Source organism: Neltuma alba, unplaced genomic scaffold, assembly GCF_004799145.2.
Source record: "Neltuma alba isolate B1F8T4 unplaced genomic scaffold, ASM479914v2 tig00002374_pilon, whole genome shotgun sequence".
Classification (NCBI taxonomy): Eukaryota; Viridiplantae; Streptophyta; class Magnoliopsida; order Fabales; family Fabaceae; genus Neltuma; species Neltuma alba.
The window spans coordinates 250468-267127 of NW_021632837.1; the positions used below are offsets into that span (position 1 = coordinate 250468).

General features: G+C 38.3%; 2 protein-coding genes and 1 non-coding gene across 4 annotated transcripts; 2 read left to right on the top strand and 1 right to left on the bottom strand.

Moving 5' to 3' along the window:
- The first annotated feature begins 2015 nt into the window (after positions 1-2015).
- LOC114723379 (kinesin-like protein KIN-7F) lies at positions 2016-9265 on the top strand. The gene is made up of 12 exons (XM_028909576.1): positions 2016-2217; positions 2867-2956; positions 3063-3163; positions 3249-3362; positions 3463-3544; positions 3652-3746; positions 3800-3865; positions 3955-4079; positions 5002-5317; positions 5962-7146; positions 7979-8286; positions 8930-9265. The coding sequence occupies exons 1-12, from the start codon at positions 2016-2018 to the stop codon at positions 9249-9251; spliced, it is 3006 nt and encodes a 1001-aa protein (XP_028765409.1). The 3' UTR covers positions 9252-9265.
- A 2050-nt stretch (positions 9266-11315) lies between these two features.
- On the bottom strand, positions 11316-16054 carry LOC114724060 (protein ACCUMULATION AND REPLICATION OF CHLOROPLASTS 6, chloroplastic). 2 transcript variants are annotated; one of them, XM_028910336.1, is made up of 7 exons: positions 15475-16054; positions 14979-15203; positions 14240-14500; positions 13145-14102; positions 12818-12954; positions 11940-12268; positions 11316-11816 (listed from the first exon to the last, which is right to left on the bottom strand). In XM_028910336.1, exons 1-6 carry the CDS (start codon positions 16012-16014, stop codon positions 11978-11980), a joined length of 2412 nt encoding a protein of 803 aa, XP_028766169.1. In that variant the 5' UTR covers positions 16015-16054; the 3' UTR covers positions 11316-11816; positions 11940-11977. The 2 variants fall into 2 exon arrangements, with proteins under 2 accessions (XP_028766169.1, XP_028766163.1); XM_028910330.1 differs by having other exon boundaries at positions 11336-12268.
- Positions 16055-16146: 92 nt separating this feature from the next.
- TRNAE-CUC (transfer RNA glutamic acid (anticodon CUC)) lies at positions 16147-16219 on the top strand. The gene has a single exon. It is a non-coding gene; the product is annotated as a tRNA-Glu (tRNA).
- Positions 16220-16660: the final 441 nt, after the last annotated feature.

Consider the following 16660-nt stretch of genomic DNA (forward strand, 5'->3'; position numbering starts at 1 on the left):
TTTTTTTAAATTAGTATTTTTAATAATAATAGTTCTAGCCAATATACTTAATTAGTAAAAATATTTTAAGAAAAACGATATCTATTTATTATAAATAACTAATATAATTAATTTTTTTAATATATTTAAATTAATCAACTAATTTTTATATCAACAATTAGACGCAGTGATAACATAGCCTCTATTCTTTGTAACATTAATAACTCAATCACTAATCTGTCACTGTGCCACTAATAAGTCAAAATCAAATGTCGACACGGAAATGGAATCACATCCACACCAGCGGCGTTGAGTGGGATTGAAAAAATTCAAAAACCACGTACCACACTGCCACATCACCAGTTCCCACGCTCTCCTCCTTTACCAAGCTTTATTTTTCCTTACATTCTCTTCCATTCTTTTTGTTTTTGACCCAAATATTGTCTTTTATTCGCACCAAGCAGATTGCCTCATATTTAATGGTTACGCTTATTTATGCTACGAACCTCCGTTACGTTGTATATGTTCCAAATAAATACTATCTCCAATTCTAACTATAACAATTAATTGACTAATCTCAATATATTAAAAAAATAAGTTAAATTAGTTATTTGTAATAAATAGATTTGTCTTTTCTAAAATATCTTTGCTAATCTAGTATATTGGCTAGAACTACCATTATTAAAAAAACTACTTTGAGAAAAAATGGATAAATATAAAAGACAAGATAAATTGAGATCTTATATTTAAGATTAAAATAAAATTCAAACATAATTTTATATTAAAAACCAGAACTAGTATATCAGGGCGTTTCTCTGTCCCTCCCTCTCTCTTTGTTTTTTTTTTAAGCCATGATCGGTCAAGGGGTCGAAGAAAATGCTAACACTGGAATAATGGGACGCTACCTCATCTTTTCTATATAAGAATTAGTGAATTAATTTAAGTATATTAAAAAAATTTGTTAAGTTAGTTATTTATAATAAATATATATTTTTAAAAATATTTTATTATTATGTGTATTAATTAAAATTACCATAAAATTTTTAATATGCACCATCATTATAAGAACTTTTTTAAAAAAATAGATAAAAATAAGATAAAAAGTAAATTGAAATATTATATTTAACAACTGATTAAAAATCAAATTAATTTTTTGTATCAACTACTGTACGTAATATTGATTACTACCTCCGGTCCTAATTATAAGAGCTAGTTGATTAATTTGAGGAAATTAAGGAAAGAAGTTAAATTAGTTATTTGTAATAAACAGTGTTGTTTTTCTTAAAATATCCTTACTAGTCAAGTGTATTGGCTAAAACTACTATTGTTAGAAGGACTACCTTGAAAAAAAATATAAAGTGAATTAAGGTCTTATATTAAAGATCAAAATAAAAGTCAAACAAAATCTTGTATTGAGTAGGAGCAGTATTTACTATCCAGCCTCTCAGACAGGCAAAACCGTAAATAGCGATTGAGCGTCAACATGATTTTCGATTGCCTGGGGTCGCCCTCGCGGTTTTATTTAGCTGGTCGGTGCGAATCCAAATTGAGGGAGGGAGGGAAAGTCCAACGGCTTTTCCGTCCCTTTCTGTCTCCGGCAACCACGAAACGAGAAAGGTATCCTCCAGTGCGTTATTTTCCTTTAGCATCGACTGAAAAGTTGGGTTGCTTCTACGATTTGAATTTCACTAGTCTTTTTGATCAATACATATTTTATTTTTCCTTTTTCGCTGGACGTGGGAAAATCTGATCCTTCAAAAGTCCCCGTCGTCTGCTGCATTATGATCGAACAGGTAAATGATAAAATTTGAGATTTTGGTTTTGCACACGGCGTTTGTAAGTTGTAACTTTGGTTAATGATGTGGCAGATGTAGAAAAGGCTGAAGAAACGGAACTGAAACTTGTCATGAATCAGCTCGATGTTGCATGCGGAATGTCATTGTGTCGTGTGTCCTGTCTCCCTTTCGTTTGAAGCAATATGGGATTTTAAACGCCTCAGTCTGTTTGAGGAAACATGCATGAGAAATACATTATCAATGGCACGAGAAGATTTTGGAGACACGCGCCGTTCAAATGCCAACGAGGAGAGAATTTTTGTTGCAATCCGAATCAGGCCTTTGAACGAGAATGAGATAGTCAGGCAAGACGTATCAGCATGGAACTGCATTGATGGCAACACCATCAGATTTAAAAACAACCCAGCAGAACGATCGTCGTCAATGGATACCCATACATTTGGTAATCAAAATGTTAGACTACTAATTCTGCTTCCATTCCTCTTCCCCCTTTCAATACGATAAGATCGTCTCGTCGCGAGAAGTTTGTCATGGGAATTTGAATCTGTCTGGAACAGTCGCCACACAGTTTTTAAGCTTTTGACCTTATTTCATCCCTTTTTTTGTTTAATGTTCATTGTGATTGCCATAAATTCAAGGGACTGTCTGCTTGCTATGAACTATGCCACATATTTGAGCTTGGAATTAACTATTTACGACTAAATGAAGGTGTCTTGACATGGGCTTAATTCTAATTAAGAGGGTGTTTGGAGCACTCCAAAAACACTTTACGTAAATCAAAATAAAACTCTTCTCACACACTTATATTCTTACTTGTCATATGATAAAAATCGTTTAGAAAATTATGATTTAGTTTCTACCCAAACACCTTTTAAAATAAATAGCTTTCGAGAGCAATTTTATGGTTGTGTGCAATTATAGTTTCAAAAAATGAAAGCATCATGCCCTTGATAGTAATAGTGGACTGCGCTCCAGCATAGCACTGGCTTTATCTTTTCAGTTTAATTTGGGCAATGAAATGACGATAGCATTTCTCTCACCTATTTTCCTTTTCTTCAATTCTATTTTCTTGACCAATCTTTTCGAGGCAGACAAGGTATTTGGGGATGACTGCTCCACACAGCAGGTGTATGAGGAAGGGATTAAGGAAATAGCCCTCTCAGTGGTTAGCGGTGTCAACTGTATGTAGCCCTCCTTAGCTAACTTCTAAGCTTTAGTTATATATCTTTTCTCATGTTGTGTTGGCTTGTCAACGTACCTTCTCTCATGGATGAAATGGTAATTCAGCTAGCATTTTTGCATACGGGCAGACGAGCAGTGGAAAGACATACACCATGACTGGAATTACTGAATATGCAGTGAGGGATATATACGACTACACAAATATGGTATAAAAAAGCAATGTTAGTCTTAGCCTCCACATGCAAAGAAATAGACTTAGCATGCAAAAGATAACATATTTTTGTGTCTCAGCACAAAGAAAGAGAATTTGTCTTGAAATTTTCTGCGATGGAGATCTATAATGAAGCTGTCAGAGACCTTCTCATGGTAGATAGTGCCCAACTGAGACTTCTAGATGATCCAGAGGTAAATTTTTTTTATCGTTTTCTTCTGTTCTGTTAGAGTATCTGTGTTTAGTAGTTTAGTATTAATATTGAATGATCGTGAATATCTGTGCCGCGAACAGAAAGGGACAATTATCGAGAAGCTTACGGAAGAGACTTTGACCGAATGGAGCGACTTGCAGAAACTCCTTTCTATTTGCGCCGGTATTGGTGCCTATTAAGTTTTGGTCGTTCTGCTTTTGATGCTTTCTTGTGAGCTTTTGCAAGATATAAAAACCATGCGCTCTCGCGTGTTATTGGCATTTTTGTAGCTGAAAGGACAACAGAAGAGACATCCATGAATGAAAGTAGCTCCAGATCCCATCAGATTATTCGATTGGTATTTACTTTATGGTTACATTGTCTGGTAATTTAGAATATTTCTTTTTTCCTTCTTCACAAAATTATGAAATCATGCAGACAGTCGAAAGTTCTCCTAATCGTTATGCAGGCGCTGAAAGTTCTGGCACTCTCGTAGCTAGTGTGGTATATGATCTTTGAACCCTTCTATTCTATAATAGAGCCTATGTATTCATAATAGTCCAGGGAATGAAAGAGTTTGTTGCGTCGTACAGAATTTTGTCGATCTTGCTGGAAGTGAGCGAGCTTCTCAAGCGATGACTGCCGGTGCAAGATTGAGAGAGGGTAGCCATATAAATCGCAGTTTACTTACCCTTGGAACCGTAATTCGCAAATTAAGGTACAAGTTTTGTTAGCATCTATATATTTATTTACTTTTCCTTGCCAAATTCACCAATTACACCTCGGCTAAATTTCAACAATAGCCGAAGTAACCTCTTCTGTATTAACGGGGAATCGATGCCTTTTAGCTTAAAAAAAAACCACAAGTTCCTTTCTGAACCAAACATAAGCACCCATAAATTTTGGGTCAAGGAAAATAACATAGCCGATGTATATATGCATGTTCTCATTGGATTTATGAAGCGCTGGCCCCTTCTGACTAGGGACTATGATTCATCACTGCCCCGCGTGACAATATTGGAAATTCGTTAGCAGGGAGATAAGTGGGAGAAATGAGGTACGGAAGAAAGTGGAAGGTGAAGAGAGAACGGAAAGGAAATAGGAAGAAGAAAGATTCTTTCTTATTACTGAATCAGTCTAATCCAAAAACTAAATTTGCAGAGGCTTGGTGGAATTCACCATAACTTTTACTTTTGCTGGTCATAGAGACTGACATGCAGACGTGGGAAACACCTCAAGACGATACGAAAGAATGATGCCAAGTTGGCATTGGACTTATGGGCATTTTAATGCTTCGTCTTTATGTGGAGCATATTTTATTTCATTGCATTCAATTTATTTCAAAGAATAATTACTTTTCTCGTTGATGTGGCATCTTCTATAGTATTTATTTGGGATTTAGCGGCTAGGTTGATTGCTGTAATTATCCTTCTAGGTTAGGTTTCTTTTTTATTTTCTTTCAAGAAATGATTTAGTCCGCTTCTATGTTATAAATTTTGTCAAATAATGGAGCTACTTGTTTCTCTTGGTTGCCATTCATAGGCTCTTCTCTTTATAATTCTTCATCATTTTCCTCTTTACCATATCAGTTCATTAATTACTTTAAGACTGCCTAAACTCTAGTTCATTATTTGACGCAGCAAGGAAAGAAATGGACACATACCCTACAGAGAATCCAAGCTAACTCGCATCCTTCATAATTCTCTAGGAGGTAATGCCAGAACTGCCATCATTTGCACCATTAATCCTGCACGCAGTCATGTTGAGCAGTCAAGAAATACCCTACTTTTCGCTGGTTGTGCAAAGCAAGTGGCTACCAATGCGCAGGTTAATGTAGTAATGACAGACAAGGTTTTGGTGCAGCAACTGCGGAAGGAGTTGGCCAGAATGGAGAACGAGCTCAGAAACTTGGCACCCAATACCGTTTTGCTTGAGCGAGAACTTCTGATCAAACAGGTGAGGGTCAACAAAATGGGTTTTCGCTTTTTAAAACAGGATAATCTCTTAACTTTTTCTTTTTCCAAAATAATTAATTATTAAAAATATTTTAAATTCGAAACTCCAGATCTAAGTTATTCAAATTAGATTTGGATGGTCGATGTCTTGTTATAATGATCCGAAATCGAATTTAAGATTAGCAACTATACCATAAAAAGTGAGAACATACTAAAAATGATCGCTCTTTGCGTTGAGCGTGAAATATGGCTTTTGTCAAGAAATCTGGGTGACAATTTCTGCCCCATACAGAGTTTTTGACCTTTTAAGGTACTGCTTGTAAATCTGTTATTGCAGGCTGAGGGCCCACCGATGAAAAATAACTACCTGCGTGCTGTACACATTGAGAGGAGTTTGTGCGTATGCGTGTTTTTAATTTTGTCTTCGTGACACCCAGGGTGGTTTTTCTTTGTGTTGTCGAGTGACGACTGCCAGGTCAAAAAAAAAAAAAAAGGAGAGAGAGTGACGCCTAATGCCCAGAAACAAGTTCAATGCAGAAGGAAAAAGCAAAGAAACAAGCTCACATTTGGCAGAACACTTCATTTAAATCATTTTATTTTCCCTGAATTTGACAAGGTTTTTTTCCCTAATGAAAAATTACACAGATGGATGAGGAGATCAAAGAATTAACTCGGCAGCGTGATATCTTTCAGTCTCGGGTTGAAACCTTGCTTCAGTCTGGGAAACATCAGTTTCTAAGGAACGATAAAGATTCAAACCCTATATCGCCGGGTGTTTTCAATAATCTCCACCCTGATCAGGACCCCGGCTGCGGAAGCTCTACTGAAAATCCCGATAGACCGATATCTGGTGTGGTTTTAAACAATGACGAGGACCATGCACGGCAACGTGAGAATCATGACCCCAAAGTCCATTTGGACGGCAATAACCCCAAGTTTGTCGGGCCTGATTCGGATCCAGGTTGGGATGCCATGGCTGAAGGAGGTAGTGCGGAATCAGAGGACAGCTGCACGGAAGTTCGATGCACTAAGATTGAAGAAGTTAAAACCGGGCGCCAAACAGGTGTTGATTCATCCTTTCATTCTTCTGAAGAAAGAGAAGGAAAATCACCCCTGAGAGTGGTATTGAATGGAGATGCTGAATCGTCCCTAAGGAGGAAGGACGGTAAGCTGAATCATGTTGCCGAAGATGATAGCTCTGATGCTCTAAAACAAAAAATTCAGGAGCTTCAGAAGACCATCGACCGCCTTGTTGGCCTATCGGAAAAATCCAAAGGGTCTTCAGAATCACCCCTTGCTATTTCTAGAAGAGTACCATTCAGCAGAAGCAAAAGTTGCAGGCCAACTTTGGCTGCTACATCTTCTCATTGCAATAAAGTGGATCGGGAAATTATATCGCGTGCTCAAGTCCCTGAGCTAGTGCCCAAATCTCCCCGGTTCGACAATCTGGAGCTGAAAACGGTGTCAACCTTTCAGTTCAATAAGCTGGATCAGAAATCTGAGCCACCTCTTAAATTTTATGAGCCAATGTCATCTTCAAAATTGGATGCGCTGGAACAAGAAGCAAACGCATCAGCAGCTAGGGTTGAAAAGGAATGCTCTACAACTTCTGCACGCTTTGAAGACAAGCTCTCTAAACCAAAGTTACATTACAAGAAAAGAAAGTCGTCCAGAAATCATTCCCGAACTCGCGGGTTGGATACCATAGGTGAAGTAGAATCTCTCATGGATTCTGATGCGGAGGATACTGCTAGCGTCCTCAACTTTGTTGTGGAAATGAAAACAAGATCTGAGGTAACGCCATTGAAGAAGGACTTCGATGATCTTATGGTAAGTACCTACTCCCTAACTCATATACTCTTGTTGTAGTACACATGATATATAATGTTTCTTTTTCTTAATTGATAGCTAGCTACTCGAGTATCGGTGGCAAGCAATTAGCATGTCCAATTAATAGATCATGTGAACCTCATTGCTGGCCTATTCTGGAACTAAATAGGAATATTATTGTCTTCAGATAGCAGGTAATGAGATTTGTTCGTTAAGCATGTAAATTGTACATATCGCGAAAAATTTCAGAGGCTCTGTACGTTTGACGGAGGAATGAGGAGGTTTAGGTGGTCCTTGGAAGGAACATTGGAATAACCATTTTGCATGCATGCACTGTCTATAAAATGCATGCGTGCGCCCCCTGCCGCGAAGAGTGTCTTGGGTTTTCTTTATACGACTTGAAGCTGCTGTCCAATTCTGTCCTTTCTCACCTTCTCCTCGGGCCCGTAGTTTTGAATTTCTAAATTTAATTCATTCACCTTGTCTCGGAGGAGGGCCGGAAAATTTGGAGCCTTGTTTGTTTTATAACTACAGGATATCCCATGAGGTTGCCCTCGTGATTTGATTTTTTCGATGCTCTTTACATTTACGGCTGATGACCCTGTCAGATTTTACACATTTACATCAAAGTGTTGCCGATCGGGAAATGACTGTTTTAAGAAACGGAAAGTGAACGAACAAGATTAACGGTTGATAAAATTTTCGTCCGAGTGCATGCTATGGCAAACCCAAAAAGTTTTATCCTGTCTTATATCTTTCTCGAAGCTTTTGGTCGTTTGTAGGCCTCCAAAGGAAAAAAACGCATGATTTATTTTCATTGCATGCGTGATAGGTAATGGCAAAGGCATCTGGCTTCAATGATCGTACGGATAGAGCAAAGAGCATCAACTTTGGTGAAATGCCAAATTCCATGTTACCTTACAAATTTGAGGGGCTCCAGAGATATATAATCGAGCTCTGGCACACCTGCCACGTTCCTTTGGTTCATAGGTCCTATTTTTTACTTCTCCTGAAGGGAGAACTTCCAGATTCTGCATACTTGAACGCAGAGCTCAGACGTTTGTCCTCTATTAAGGATGCATTTTCTAGTGGCAATAAGTTCGTGGGAGAAGACGGCCGGAATATCTCACCTGATTCAAGGTATTTTCTTCCTATCCTTCAGGTGGTTTTTCGTTAGATTCGGGCACACAAGCAAGATACCGGTCAATATGCCCTGCACGTGTTTATGTTTGGTTTACACCTGCATTAATAAAACCTTCTACACTTTGAGGTCAAACAACCGACCTTTTCTATTCTTCTAGTTTCCGGCCTTTAGCGGATTAGTCTATTTACTCAGAAGAAATATCAAATCCTAGCTCGCCCCAGAGAAGGAGTTGTGTATGGGTAAGAACTACTATGGCTGAAATAATTTTTGTGACCCTTAAAAGCAACGCTTGCTTATCCAACCCTCCAACAACAAAAAAAAAGAACAAGTTTAAAGTGCTTGAATAGAATTTTTTTGCATGTAGATTAGAAGATTTCACATTAAGTGTAAGAATACCCACCATGATATTGTTTAGCCAAACTGAGCACCATCCCATCTAAGGTGTTTCAAATGTGAAAATATGAAGAGCACTGTCCTGTGGTAGTTTGGTATTACATGCCTGAAATAAAGTTTTCGGAAATGAAATCTGCAACTAGAAAAGTATTTCTATGTTTGAAGGTTTTGTTTGGCCAAATTTCTATGTTTAAAAGTTACTGCTGTTTTCTTTGCACTAATTTTCGCTTTTTCCCCCCCGGACAGCCTGAAGGCTATCAACCGAGAGAGGAAAATGCTAAGCAAGCTAATCCACAAGAAATTTGCCTCCAAGGAAAGATATGAACTTTATCAGAAGTGGTGCATTGATGTGAAGACAAAGCACAGAAGCGTACAATTGGCTTGGAGAGTATGGACTAATACCGAAGACTTGTACCACGTTAGGGAGAGTGCTATGCTTGTTGCGAAACTGGTTGGTCTGATACAATCAGACGATCCCCCAAAGAAGACTTTGGGATTTAGCTTCTTCGGTCGAATCAAGAGCAAGAAATCGCAAGATTGGAAGGACGCAAGGCCTGTCGCCCTATGAATCTCTTCCGGAGATAGACAAGTCAACAGTTGCATTTACACAGCACAAGCGGATAACGATTTATTTAGCCAGTGCGGTTCCCCATTAGGCTCTGTTTACGTCTCGAAAAAATAATTGTACATAATAGTGTGATTGTTCCTCCTCGCAATCTCCATCTTTCCTGTACTTCTGTACACGATATTTTATTCTCGTTAAAACTATCGTATAGAACTATGGATCCATTGCCTACAAGTAAACCGAGAGAGGTGACTTCAAACAGTTGGGTTTTACGCTCGGCTGGGAACCAGAGCCCAAACGATGGAAGCCCAGATCCTCCCTGGCGGATACAGAAATTTTCGAAATTGTTTTCTTAACCCTTTCATTTCGCAGAACATTTTTCCTGGTGAACACATCTTTTTAATGGAGCAGGCTTCTCTCCGATGCTTGCTCCCCCTCTGCTGCCCTTTTGGGTAGGGGTGTTCACGGGACGGATCGGGACCGGGACAGGCCCGTCCCGGTTCCGTCCCGATGAACAGTAACGGGACAGAAAATTTGTCCCGTGTCCCGGCCCGTCCCGGGGTTGTCCCGGTCCCGGTCGGGACGGGACGGATCCGGAACGGGACCGGGACGTCCCGAAATATTTTTTTTTAATTTTTTAAATTTTTTTTAAATTTTTTAAATTTTTTTAAAAAATCTGATTTTTTTAATTATATTTTTTGACCTTAAATCTTATAAAAACATCTTTTTTATTTGTTTGGACACTCTTAAACAAAAGCTCAAAATATTACATATAATAGTTATTAAAAACTCTAAACAAAAGCTTTTAACACAATAAAAACTTGCTAAAAATCTAATCATCAATAATCTCAAATCATTAACAAATATAAAAACTCTAAATAAATATATCCATAATTCCATACAATAGTCTCAAATCTTAAAAAAATATGAAAAAAATGATATTATATAAAAAGTTAAAAAAATTAAATTTTTTTTTTTAAAAAAAAGGGACCGGGACGGGACCGGGACGGGACGACCCTGTCCCGTGTCCCGTCCCGTCCCGGTCCCTTTTTTGTCCCGTCCCGAAAAATTTCGGGACGGATCCGTCTCGTCCCAATAAGACCGGGACCGGAACGGGCCGACCGGGACGGGCCGGCTTTGAACACCCCTACTTTTGGGAGTACAATGAGGGGCATCTCATTACTTTTTTCAAGATAACATTTAGTATCTCAAAATTTTTTTTATTTAATATTTTAAAATAACTTTTGATGCACTCAACAAATTATAATATTTTTTCAAAAACATCCAGCACACACTTAACATTCTAAAACATTTTTTTTTGGTAGTATCCAATATCTTGCAATAATTTTTTGTACACCAATATCCTAAAATGTTTGTCTCAGTAGCAACAAACATCATAAATTTAGGATACTAAATGCTACTCTAAAAATACTTTTAATGTGAAAATTACTTTAAAATAATAGGTGTCATTGAAAAAAGCATTTTACAGTATTGGGTGTTCCAAAAATTATTTTAAAATACTTCCTGCAAAATATTCAAATTTGTTGAGTATACCAAAAATTATTTTAAGAAACTGAATACTATTAAAAAAATAATTTAAAATATTGGATATCATGTCAATTCAAAAAAAAAATTCACGCCCCCTTTCATTTTACCCCCAAAACGGCACCGTTTTGGTTCCTGTTTTTGGGTAACTAAAGACAGCGTCACAGCAAATAGGAGCAGGGAGCGGAGAAAAGCCTCCTCCCTTTTTAACGATCCAGTACGACGTCCAACATCAACTAAAGAGTGTTTGACAATCCTAAGAAGCACTTTTCTATAAAATAAGACAAACTCCTCAATAAATTTACTTCATAAACTGTAAAAACACTTTTAAAATTATAATTTGGTTTCTATCCAAACACCTCGTACAGTAAACTAATACACATTAAACACTGAAGGAGAAAAAGGAAAGAAGATATTGCTGGGTTAAAACCGGGAAGAGATTTACATATGATTTCAGATTTATAACCCCCCCACAAATCATCTGACATGTCAATTTTACTTATTTATCACTTCATACAGACAAAAATAAATTAAAAATTGTATTTGGGTTAAAAAATATCAATAACAATTTAAAATGGAAAATCTACAAGTCATTTATAAAATCACGAGATTATATATGCTTCCTGAAAATCCTATACAAAATTTTTTTAAAAAATTCTGACCACAGGAATCCCGCAACTCTAAAATGGACAAAGAAAGATAACCCCCAAGTGAAAACCCCGTCCCAATAAAGGCATAGACGCCTAGTGGCTACCGAGCTCAACATGCTTGATAGCAAGGAATGAAAATATAGAACACTAAAAAGGGATCATGTAATATCTGTGGCGCTTTATTCCGATTTATTCTACTCATTTTTCACTCCCTACGTTTTATTCCTTCTCACTCGTGACTTGTCCAAACGTACCCTGACTAGCAGTTGCCCTCCCACGTTAACCCTTAACTCGGTGCCATTCATATGGCATTGTTATTAACCCTACCCATCCTTGCAACAACTGTACCTTCAAGGAGGTTGACAACCTACAGCTGGAATACAGAGGTGACAGGACAATTCAAAAGCATAGATGATTTCTTACCCCCACCAAAAAGAAAATGCACAGATGATTGTGGAAACAGATTTCAATAGATGGAAACAAGTGAAATATATACCAAAAGCTAATTATGGGTCGCAGTCTTGCAGAATCTGATCATGACTCAAGCACTGCTCCTTCAACAATTTTCCATCCAGATCCTGAACAAGACAACTCATATCTCGTTGTGTAGGTTCTAATGTTTGAGGCATTATTATCTGGATGACCAGTAGCAATAAGGTGGGTCGACTCTTTGAGAGTCGCTTCAACCGCTGCCCGCCTTCCATTCTGTGATATAGTCACGCTATCAATGTTGAGGCTCAACAAGGTGTACTCATAGAACCAACCAAGCTGTGCAATTTCCGCTGCACGATCAGTCCATATCTTCAGCATCTCACCATCCAAAACCTATCAGTGCTTCATGTCAACAACAGTTTCCATATACAGCAAAGAAAATTCACACAAATAACTACTGCCTCAATACGAATAGAACTCAAGGCAACAACACGGAAAAAAACATGGGGGTGGGGGAGGGATGGGAAAGAAGGAAACTTATTATCTTAATGAAATCCTGAAAATGATAATAAATAAAATGAAATTCACTCAAAAAGTTTCAGTCTTGTATACCAGATACACAAGGTGCATAGGTGACCCTATATCCACATGTTAATAAGTAAATCATGAGCCTCATGATTCACTGATAACACAGGATCTAACATGATTTGAAATATTAGTTCAAATCTTGGGAGACAACAAGCACATAGAAATGCAATAATTTGATGTCTCCAACAACAAAATAATAACTTTGATGTAGTTTAATAGTTTAATTGCTCCATAGAATTTAACAGCAGAGGACTTCCCAGATGCAGCCATATCTACTTCAACCATAAGATAAGATTATTATTATTATCATTTATCAGTTAATTTATCATACAAAGTTTAATCAGACTTGCTTACATCTTGCAATCTTTCAAGACGATGATCAGGTCCAAAAGCTTGGGATTTGATATTTTGCCAGTTGCGAACTAGAGCTTCTGCAATTCTAGCATCCATTTTCGGTTGCTGCTCCCCCGATTTTTCATCTCCTAATGACCCTGTGCATTTGAATCAATCAATGTGTTATATCTAAAGGGAGAAATAATTGCTTAAAATTTGCACTTTGAACCATCAAAACCTATTTAAAGATATATAGACACTCAATGTCAGACAACAAACAAGAATTAAGAACACAATTGTTCCAATCATTCCAAGTTGCAAATGTCTACAAAGAATTAAAGATCATACCTCCATTGATAGCATCTGAGGCCATTGCCAAACCAGTTGTTTTCTGTAGAATGGGCGAGCCATTCCTAGTAGGTAGGAACTTTAGGCCAACCAAAGTTGCTAGTCCAATTACAACACCAGCACACATGATCTTCACTGTTGCTTCTTTAATTTTGTTGGTAATAAACTCGTCTTCACTTATTTCACCAGAACTCTTTATGCCAGAAACCTCCACATTAGCATACCTATCTTGGTCTGTTATTACCAGAGGATCCTCAACTTTATCAGGAACAAAATAATCCATCTTACTGTTATTGTGGGGCTTCACAATTTGATCTTCAGAAACAACAGGAAATACCTTCCGCAACGTGTTAATAGCACTAGTCTTCACATGACCAATAACAGCAGAAGCTTCAGCTCCAATTTTCACTATGGCTGCAGCAGCAGCCAATGGTGAATGACCCGCGCCCTCCAGCTTCTCTAGATACCTCAGCACTGTAGGGTCATCATAGTAATCTCCAAGCTTGAATCTTATATCTTTAGTATCTCTAAATCTGGGGAAAACTACCTCCATCAACCATGTCTCCAATAATTTGCAAAGTCCAGGAAGTTCACTGGCATCATCGTCCTTTGAGTTTTCCAAGATAAATTCTATAATAGATGGGTTTCTATAAGGGGAGCTTTCATTGTCTAGTCCCAACCACGATCGACACTTATCAAGCTCTCCCACAAGCAATGCACAGAGGCCCCTCTCTAAAGCAAAGTCAACCTCCCTATTCTCTTTGGGAGAATAGATAGAGGCAGCATTCTTAACAGTTGAAACCCTAGTTTGCTGAAGTTGTTGGAATAGGTTATCAGCGTCCTGGATAAGATGCGGCTTTTTACCTACAAAAGCCTGTGCAACCAAAGCAAGTGCCACTCCATACACTTCAAAACTTTCAGCCGGAATATTACTTGGTGTGGCAACAAAGAGATCAACCTTCCAAGGCAAAATTGAAAACAAAATGGGGCAAAAAAATAAAGGTAAACAAAAAAGTAAATTTCTTAAAAATGCAATTAAAAGGAATGGGGAATAAGACATGGCCATGGAAAAGAAAAACGAAAAAACATCTGTACCTGCTCAGCTGCCGTCATATGTAAAAAGGCTTCATTCATGAAGCCTTCACGGGTGAAGCCACCAGCAATTGCTGCTGCCCCTCCTCCTCCAACAGCCCATAGAATGTTGCGTACACCATGAAGACCTTCCTCCCTCCTTGATTGATATTCATCACGGATAGGTAAAGCTAGAAGTTCCAAAACACATCGTGGGGTAATATCTTCTAGTGTCTCATCAATTTGAGCCTGTAAATCCGGTGCCAGGCCACTGGCCCCTTCTTCCTACAAAGATCAAATTTTCTTGGGTAGCATACAGGATGGCAGCTACATTTAATTCATCATGATATATGCGTCGTAATATTAGGTTCTCATGCATAAATTACTAATCATAATATTATAATTTGAGAGTCAAATGGTCATCAAGCTCAGACATAATCCAATTAAAAGAGTCATACTCTTTTCTTTGAGAACAAAATTTCATACTCTGGTCATTGTTGTCAATTTAAAATTGGCAGTGCGTTGCCTGACATGTTAAATCACAAAGTAGCACCGAATTGACTTCAGCGCTTAACTGAGGACTGTATAATTATTCTAAACAAGACTAGCATTCAGGTGATAATGACAGAGAGGCCTGTAAAACTTTTACAATAGAAAGGTTCATCCTGAGTACTCTAGTAGCTATTGCCATAGATAAGTTGTAATAATATCAGCAAAGAAAAAGTTTCTATGACCCAGGCCAATAGGAATTTCAGTGGTTTACCTGTAGGAGCTTCAATGCCCTCTCAAGCAACTCACAGCCAGCAATAAAATCAGGAGGAGACAACGCCATGGCGTCTCTTGACAAGTCAACGTAAGCAAGGGCCATCGCCAAGACAACATCTTGCTTAAACGATTTAGGCAGTCTCTCTCTTAGCAAACTTTCTCCAATCTGCAGTGTCAACTCAGAGTCTCCAGCTTCTTGCATAACGCATAGAGCTCCAGGAACCTACAAAGGCATCGTTGCCATCAAATAACTTCATTGACGGAGAAGGAACCTACTTATGACTAAGGGGGTGTATGGATGGAAACCATAGTCTTAGAAGTACTTTTACGATGTATAAAATAAATATATAGAAGAATCTGTTTGTTTTGCGTAAAAAACACTTTTCTATGTTCCAAACAACCCCCTAAAACTGGCACATATGCATGTCCCAAATATTCAAGTCATCTCCACCCTAGAGGTTAATAATGTTCTCAAAGAGAACCAGTAGAATTACCTTGTCCCAGGGGACTTGGGTGACAATGGTTCCCTCCTCGTCATCGACAAGGCTTTGGTTGTACTCTCTCCTTGATCCTGGGTCGGCAAGGGTTTCACATGCAGCTTGAAGTATTTGTCGGCGGCTGATTAACGCGTCGTGACTGAACCCAAACGAAGGAGGCTTTGAGACCCTAGCTTCGTAAGCTCTTCGAATGCCGTCACCAAGGAAATGCGTCTCTGCTCCAAGAACCCGATAGAAGTCAAGGGGGATGGAAACATAGCGTTCGGGAGGGTCGAGTCTCGGAGGGAGAGGCAGAGTGGGAGTGAGAGTAGCGACGGATGAGGAAATCGAATGGTGGTGGTCCGAGGAGTCCCCGAGGAATTGAAAATCGGAAATGAGGCGTTCGGCCCATTTGCTGGCGGAGCACGTGGCCGCCACAGAACCGCTGCCGCCGCCATTATGAGAATTGGTTTTATTAGACTTCCGAGGATGAAGTGGTGGACGCAGTCGAGGAGTGCAAAGACCAATGCCGACACGGTTCAAAGATTCCATCGCCATGTTTGGTTTGTTCTCTTAAACCCTGCAAATGCCTCCCCTCGCAACTCTATCTTCTACGAGTTCGGGTGCTTGGAGTGGTTTGAAGCAAGATCACTTGTACAAGTATAGAAATTCCAACAAGGCATCCAAACATCCGTTGTAGTCTAGTTGGTTAGGATATTCGGCTCTCACCCGAAAGACCCGGGTTCGATTCCCGGCAACGGAAATCCTTTTGGTTTTCACTCGGTCCATGGCGGCATACTTTGATGTCCCATTAGTCATCTAATGGATCTCCAATCAGTTGCCCACGATTCGTTTATTCATTCAGCCAAAATATGCTCCTCCGATCTTTAATATAAAATCTATTTAACTAATTTAATTAGATTAAAAAATTAAGTTAAGTTAATTAATTATGAAAAATATGACATGTTTTTTTTAAGATACCATAATCATCTTTCTTAATACCTCCTTCCTCTTCTACTTGATTATAGTTGAGGGAGTATCCACAAGGGTAATTTAGAGAAAATTAATAAATATGAAAAATGGGTCTTATATTTAGGATCAAGACTAACTCAACAATTAGGTCTTATATTAAGGACCGAAGAAGTACTTTTTATCATTTAACTTAATATTTTAGTTTCATTCTTTAATTTTATAAACTATTTTT

Excerpts from the sequence above, each read along its gene's own strand:
- LOC114723379 (XM_028909576.1), top strand. The coding sequence starts at position 2,016 with ATGGCACGAGAAGATTTTGGAGACACGCGCCGTTCAAATGCCAACGAG. Across the intron at positions 3,363-3,462 it reads GACTTCTAGATGATCCAGAG|AAAGGGACAATTATCGAGAA; the intron begins GTAAATTTTTTT and ends TGCCGCGAACAG. Across the intron at positions 5,318-5,961 it reads GAGAACTTCTGATCAAACAG|ATGGATGAGGAGATCAAAGA; the intron begins GTGAGGGTCAAC and ends AAAATTACACAG.
- LOC114724060 (XM_028910336.1), bottom strand. The coding sequence starts at position 16,014 with ATGGCGATGGAATCTTTGAACCGTGTCGGCATTGGTCTTTGCACTCCT. Across the intron at positions 14,501-14,978 it reads GGGCATTGAAGCTCCTACAG|GAAGAAGGGGCCAGTGGCCT; the intron begins GTAAACCACTGA and ends TGATCTTTGTAG. Across the intron at positions 14,103-14,239 it reads ATATGACGGCAGCTGAGCAG|GTTGATCTCTTTGTTGCCAC; the intron begins GTACAGATGTTT and ends TTGCCTTGGAAG.